This window comes from Nanorana parkeri, unplaced genomic scaffold (assembly GCF_000935625.1).
Source record: "Nanorana parkeri isolate BGI_ZX_2015 unplaced genomic scaffold, ASM93562v1 scaffold117, whole genome shotgun sequence".
NCBI lineage: Eukaryota > Metazoa > Chordata > Amphibia > Anura > Dicroglossidae > Nanorana > Nanorana parkeri.
This window is the reverse complement of record NW_017306385.1, coordinates 1269660-1277218: the sequence shown is the minus strand read 5'-3', so window position 1 is coordinate 1277218 and position 7559 is coordinate 1269660. Positions and strand designations below refer to the sequence as shown.

At 44.5% G+C, this 7559-nt stretch overlaps 1 protein-coding gene across 1 annotated transcript in view; it reads right to left on the bottom strand.

The window, feature by feature from the left end:
* ENPP2 (ectonucleotide pyrophosphatase/phosphodiesterase 2) overlaps positions 1-7133 on the bottom strand; it is a 78061-nt gene extending 70928 nt beyond the window's left edge. The window contains exons 1-2 of the mRNA XM_018553337.1: positions 6936-7133; positions 6673-6778 (exon numbers count right to left, since the gene is read on the bottom strand). Of these exons, the coding sequence (XP_018408839.1) occupies positions 6673-6778; positions 6936-6968 (139 nt within the window). The 5' untranslated portion in view covers positions 6969-7133. The remainder of the gene's footprint in view (positions 1-6672; positions 6779-6935) is intronic.
* Positions 7134-7559: the final 426 nt, after the last annotated feature.

The following is a 7559-nucleotide window of genomic DNA, read 5'->3' as shown; positions in this document are numbered from 1 at the left end:
TCTGAAATGTCAAATTAAAACCTCACAGCCCCCGTTTCTGGTACTTGTGATAGGTTTTCCACATGCCTCATTAGCTGTCATTGCCTGTATCATATCTTCCTCGGTTACTGACACTTGTCTGTATTTAACCACAATTCTGCCTGCTGCCCAGTCCAGCCTTTTACTGATTCTCTTCTACCTCCTGCCTGGACTGACTTCTTGCCTGTTTATTGACCACGTATCTGTTTGCTGCCTGGACCAACCTCTTGCCTGTTTACGGATTATCTCCTCTACCTGCTGCCTGGACTGATTTCTTGCCTATTTCTTGACCACATCTCTGTCTGCTGCCTGGACCAAACTCTTGCCTGTTAATTGACCACGTCTCTGCATGGACTGACGTCTTTGTGATTACTCTCCAGCCAAGGCACCTGCCCCCCCCTATTCTCTGCCACCATGTATATCTTTTTGACCCACAGGTACTTTTCTTCCACCATTGCCCAGTATTTTGCGCTACCCGTTCAGACAATATAGCGTCATGTAAGTCCTGGGGGCAATCAAGTACCTCTAAGCGTGCTTTCCTTCTGGAGGGTGGCTACTACTACAATCTCATGTTTAGTTTACTCATCTGTATTGAGATTGTAGTCCATCACGGGAGTGAGGTTGGAGCAGTGACTACTTTACAACACACACAGGGACCATGGGGAGCAAAAGTAGCCCCCCTCCAGAAGGAAGGACAGTGTCAGCACAAATTCAGAGATGATTTGAGGATCTACAGGGACCATGGGGGACAAAAGTAGCCACCCTCCAGATTTAACTCCTGGGTTTAGTGTCACTTTAAGTGTATATATTACCAATCAACTGCATTCATTTTTCCGTTATTCTGACAGCTGTCAAAATACAATTGCCGGCAGGGGAGATTCCTCCATCCGTGGAGGAATTGTGTGAAATCTTTACATGTATAACCAGCTTAAAACCTAACATGTGTGTCCCCAGGAGATAAATAGTAGCTTCCTCAACACAGTGACATTTTTAAAAATTTGTGAAAACTTGTCAAATTCTTCAAAAATACCCGAAACTTCAGATACTTGAACCAGTTGGTGCTTCAGAGTCGTACAGAGTTCACTGGACAAGATAACGCAGGAAACAGAAGAGGATCCCCCCACCCCCTCGCCCGGGGCCAGAAGAGACCTCCTCACACCCAGTCCAACAAGTCAATCCCCACTCAACGCCTTCAGTAACAATGTACTAGTATTTTACTGTTCCAGAAAAGTTTGGTAACACGCTCATCTTGCACATGGGGGGGGGCGGGGCGGAGGGGTGAGTTATTACACAGCACATATGTGCCAAAAAGGTTCAATAATGTTGAACTAAATCTATACAAAACAAATACAATAAGCCCTGGTGATCCTGCCCTTAAGACCCTCTTTCAGGCACTACCTTTTATAGGGTGACAACACTCTGTCCCTGACACGCAATCATGCTTCTGTGTTGTTGCCCTGTCACATGCACAGTCGCTGCAGACTTTACACGGCTATGCTGTAGCTCATCACAGAATCACGTTGTGCCATTGACACTATCAGAAAGCCTGCCCATGATATACACTGAGTGGCCAGATTATTATGACCACCTGACGTTTGTAGGCAAATTAGCTATATTTTCGCGCTGAAGTTGCTAGAGGGCCAGACCATTATAAATAGGGCAGCAAGTTGTAGAATTGTTCAAGAAACTTTTGGACGATTTCTTAAGGGACCGTAATATACAGGGGTACGGGTACTCCTAGAATGAGATCCTAATAGGCTGGACTTGATGGACTAATGTCTTTATTCAACCTCAAATACTATGTAACTATGTATATGTAACTCCAGTTCAAATCATGCTCCTGTGTTGTCACCCTGTGACATGCACTTTCGCTGGAGACTGTTCACGGCTATGCCGTAGCTCATCACACAATCATGTTCTGTCATTGTCCCCCATCAGAAAGCCTGCCGGTGATATATAGAGGCTGTAGATGTTAAAGAACTCCAGTTAAAACTTTTATTAACCCTTGCAGTAAGGCTACCCCTGCACTGCATGGGCTAACTGCTCATTTTTGGACAGCACAGTGGTGTAGTGGTTGGCACTTCTGCCTTGTAACACTGGGGGTCCCTGGTCCAAATCCTGGCCAAGGCACTATCTATATGGAGTTTGCATGTTCTCCCTGTGCTTGCCTGGGTTTCCTCTCAAGGTTAATAGGCTCCTGTCTAAATTGGCCCCTGTCTAAATTGGCCCTCGTATGTGAGATAGGGACCTTAGATTGTAAGCTTTTTTTGCCTAGGGTAAAAAAAAAAAAGTTATACTCGCCTGATGCTTTGAGCCTGCTTGCTCTTAGACCGGTCACTGGAGACTCTCTCTCTACATCCACTGCAGCTGTCTAAGGATCCTCAAGTCATCACGTCCAATACATAGTTACATAGTATTTGAGGTTGAATAAAGACATTAGTCCATCAAGTCCAACCTATTAGGATCTCATTCTAGGAGTACCTGTACCCCTGTATATTACGGTCCCTTAAGAAATCGTCCAAAAGTTTCTTGAACAATTCCACATTCTTTGCTGAAATCACTGTCTGTGGCAGTGAGTTCCAGACCCTAACTGATCTTACTGTGAAGAACCCCCTTCGCCCCTTGTGCTGGAATTTTTTTTCCACCAATTTTAGGTGACGGCCTCTAGTTTTTGTAATGGAGTTAATTTTAAACAGTTTATCGCTAATGTTGCTGCCACCATTGAACATTTTGTACATGGAGATCATATCCCCCCTCAATCTCCTCACCTCCAATGTGAACATGTTTAAATTTAGTAGCCTTGTCTCGTAGCTCTGGTCCTCCATACCCCTAATTAGTTTGGTTGCCTTGACATAAACATAAACATAAACTCGAACCGGATGAATTTTCTTTTGATAATGTACCATGCGTCACTAACAATTGCCATGTTTTTATCATTTAAAAAAATTATTTGTTGTATCTTGGTGCCGATGGTCGCCTGCACTCTTCGCAACCACTTCCTATGTACATAAAGTCGCCAGCTGAACAATCGTTAAAAGGGGCTGCCGGTCTGTCCCTATTGAATCGCTCCCTCCATAATCAGATACATCGGGATGTCACTATGTCGCTGGCCAGAGCACTGCTGAACCTGGATCATTAGTGGTAGGAGTGACATCTGACTGCCTCAGCTACGGAGGGGACAAGTCCAGCAGGCAGCCTCTGCGCAATCCTGACAGATCATTAGTGGCAGGATCGGTAGTGAAAGAGTTGCCCATCTGACACATATCCAAATGTCATCCAGAAACTTCAAATCAAACCAATCCACATGTACAGACTTGGAGCATCCTCATAGAGTCACATGTACACCTTCAAATATTAAAACATAACTCATAACAGTAGCCAATAACAAAAGCTGATGTACTGACAATATGCGCTGGGGGGAAAAAATGCAAAACGCATTTCCTGACACACAAGCCAGTGGATTTGGATGTGAAGTACACAAATGACCATTCAACTAACCACTAAGGGCTCATGCACATGCACGAGTCCATACATCGTTATATCGTTTGCTTGCCAGGGAGCCGTAGGTGCTGTGCACATCCTCCCGTACAAGTCAATGGCTGTAGGCCAGTATTCATTGGTACTACTGTACAGTTGCGTATGTGTATGGATGCAAATCCTTGGACGCAGGATTTCTGCATCCAGAGATTTATGCACATTGGTATACACAGTTGTATGGAAGTACCGGCACCGCCACTGACTTCTATGGGAGGCTGTATGCAGCACCTACGGTTCCCTGGCTGGTAAATACGCCGGTATTTACATTGTGCGGGCTCAGTCGCTCATGTGCGTGAAAAGAACAAATCATCTCCGGTGTCATCACTCTGCAAAGTTTATTGTAAAATCAACACAAGTCCATGTTGTGATCGCTGCCCCCTAAGGCCCCGTTCACATGGAGCGATTTATCGCGCGGTGATCTTCAATGCATCACAATAGGGGAAAAGGGTCCTGCTGTCGCGGGTCGTGTGTCACTACAGCAGGACCCTTTTTGGAGCGGATTTTGCCGCGATTCTCGCTTGCTCAATGCAAGCATTTGCGCGATATCGCGCAAAATGCAAATCGCGCGACAAACGCGCAATTTGCGAATCGCGCAATGTGAACGGGGCGTAACACGTTTCACCCCCCAGGGCTTAGTGTGCATGAGCCCTAACATGTCTATATAATGCAGCAACAATATTAATCAAAATGTAACTGTTAATGCAAATTAAAAAAAAAAAGTATCCCAGACTTTACGCAACTAAGTTTCTGCAAGTGTTGTAATACGTCTACAATATTCTTTGTACCACCGCACTCCAGACCGGAGTGCTAAGCAATCAAACGCAAATGCAATCATCCTGACACCAGTATCATCGAAAAGCTAAGCAATCATTGTGACAGTAGTATCATCGAAACGCTAAGCAATCATCGTGACAGTAGTATCATCGAAACGCTAAGCAAACATCATGACACTGGTATCATCGAAACGCTAAGCAATCATCGGGACACTAGTATCATCGAAAAGCTAAGCAATCATCGCGACAGTAGTATCATCGAAACGCTAAGCAATCATCGTGACAGTAGTATCATCGAAATTATATCGTTTGCTTGCCAGGGAGCCGTAGGTGCTGTGCACATCCTCCCGTACAAGTCAATGGCTGTAGGCCAGTATTCATTGGTACTACTGTACAGTTGCGTATGTGTATGGATGCAAATCCTTGGACGCAGGATTTCTGCATCCAGAGATTTATGCACATTGGTATACACAGTTGTATGGAAGTACCGGCACCGCCACTGACTTCTATGGGAGGCTGTATGCAGCACCTACGGTTCCCTGGCTGGTAAATACGCCGGTATTTACATTGTGCGGGCTCAGTCGCTCATGTGCGTGAAAAGAACAAATCATCTCCGGTGTCATCACTCTGCAAAGTTTATTGTAAAATCAACACAAGTCCATGTTGTGATCGCTGCCCCCTAAGGCCCCGTTCACATGGAGCGATTTATCGCGCGGTGATCTTCAATGCATCACAATAGGGGAAAAGGGTCCTGCTGTCGCGGGTCGTGTGTCACTACAGCAGGACCCTTTTTGGAGCGGATTTTGCCGCGATTCTCGCTTGCTCAATGCAAGCATTTGCGCGATATCGCGCAAAATGCAAATCGCGCGACAAACGCGCAATTTGCGAATCGCGCAATGTGAACGGGGCGTAACACGTTTCACCCCCCAGGGCTTAGTGTGCATGAGCCCTAACATGTCTATATAATGCAGCAACAATATTAATCAAAATGTAACTGTTAATGCAAATTAAAAAAAAAAAGTATCCCAGACTTTACGCAACTAAGTTTCTGCAAGTGTTGTAATACGTCTACAATATTCTTTGTACCACCGCACTCCAGACCGGAGTGCTAAGCAATCAAACGCAAATGCAATCATCCTGACACCAGTATCATCGAAAAGCTAAGCAATCATTGTGACAGTAGTATCATCGAAACGCTAAGCAATCATCGTGACAGTAGTATCATCGAAACGCTAAGCAAACATCATGACACTGGTATCATCGAAACGCTAAGCCATCATCGTGACACTAGTATCATCGAAACGCTAAGCAATCATCGGGACACTAGTATCATCGAAACGCTAAGCAATCATCATGACACTAGTATCATCGAAACGCTAAGCAAACATCATGACACTAGTATCATCGAAACGCTAAGCAATCATCGGGACACTAGTATCATCGAAACGCTAAGCAATCATCATGACACTAGTATCATCGAAACGCTAAGCAAACATCGGGACACTAGTATCATCGAAACGCTAAGCAATCATCATGACACTAGTATCATCGAAACGCTAAGCAAACATCATGACACTAGTATCATCGAAACGCTAAGCAATCATCGGGACAGTAGTATCATCGAAATGCTAAGCAAACATCATGACACTAGTATCATCGAAACGCTAAGCAATCATCGGGACACTAGTATCATCGAAACGCTAAGCAATCATCATGACACTAGTATCATCGAAACGCTAAGCAATCATCGGGACAGTAGTATCATCGAAATGCTAAGCAAACATCATGACACTAGTATCATCGAAACGCTAAGCAAACATCGGGACACTAGTATCATCGAAACGCTAAGCAATCATCATGACACTAGTATCATCGAAACGCTAAGCAAACATTGGGACACTAGTATCATCGAAACGCTAAGCGATCATCATGACACTAGTATCATCGAAACGCTAAGCAATCATCCTGACACTGGTATCATCGAAACGCTAAGCAAACATCGTGACATTAGTGTCATCGAAACGCTAAGCAATCATCGGGACAGTAGTATCATCGAAACGCTAAAAGATCATCATGACACTAGTATCATCGAAACGCTAAGCAATCATCGTGACAGTAGTATCATCGAAACATTAAGCAATTATCCTGACATTAGTGTCATCGAAACGCTAAGCAATCATCCTGACACTACTGTCGGCATGATTGTTTAGCGTCTCAATAAGAGGCGTTTTGCACATTGGACCTTGGAGTGCGGGTGACTTCTTCGTTATACTAATACGTCTACAGTCACCTTAATCAAAAAATTCCAACCCATAAAAAAAAGGAAAAGTAACAATGTACTTACCGGATGCAATACCTTCATCCCATTCCGATTCCGATCGTTTCAAGCGATTCGCCGTAAATCCAAAACAAACTTGTATTCCGAATAGAAAGGTGATACAATAGACTACCTGTAAAACAAAGTCATCAGTCAGAACATCCAAGAGGCTAAAAACTGATGCAATTTTCCAAGTCAACAAAAGTGACCTTGTGCAGCACAAAAAAAAAGGTAGCATCGCTCCTGAAATAAAAAGCTGGCTGTGTTGAAGGTAACAGAGCATTTCCTACCTGATATAAGTTTAGGACACTGTGGAGAATCATAGTGCAGAGGCTTCAGGTCTCCTCTTGGTGTCAGGGCTTCTGCTCGGATTGCTCTGGGACTTCAGTCTATCAGCTCCAAGTAATCCCACCTGGAGAAGCTGACAGACTCATTTCATTTGTCCACAGGATGGTTTCATCATGTTTCAGTCACAAATCCCAGCCCTGAGTGTAGGAGGCTTCAGGACCCCCCACCCCTCCTCCTCTGAACACACACTTCTCTCACACTTAGCCAATAACACTTCACTATTAACATGCTCCAACACAGACTGTCAGAGCGCTGTGCAGGGGCAAAGCCGGGGGGGGAATCACAGCTATGGAAAGATGTGAGTTCATCTGCTGCACAAATACAAGAAGGATATTACAAGTATAAAACAGGTAAAGAGTGCACGGCGTAGACTGAGAAGATGGGAACACCTCCCGAAAGCTTGTCCTGAAAATGTAACTGTTAGTGCAAATAAAAAAGTTTCACAGACGGGGCTCAACTGTGTTGTTGCAAGTGTGCTGATACCGCTACAAACACCTACAACAACTATAAGGGCTGATGTGTTGTGGGAACACACAGGTTACCAACACACACATACTATCACACAC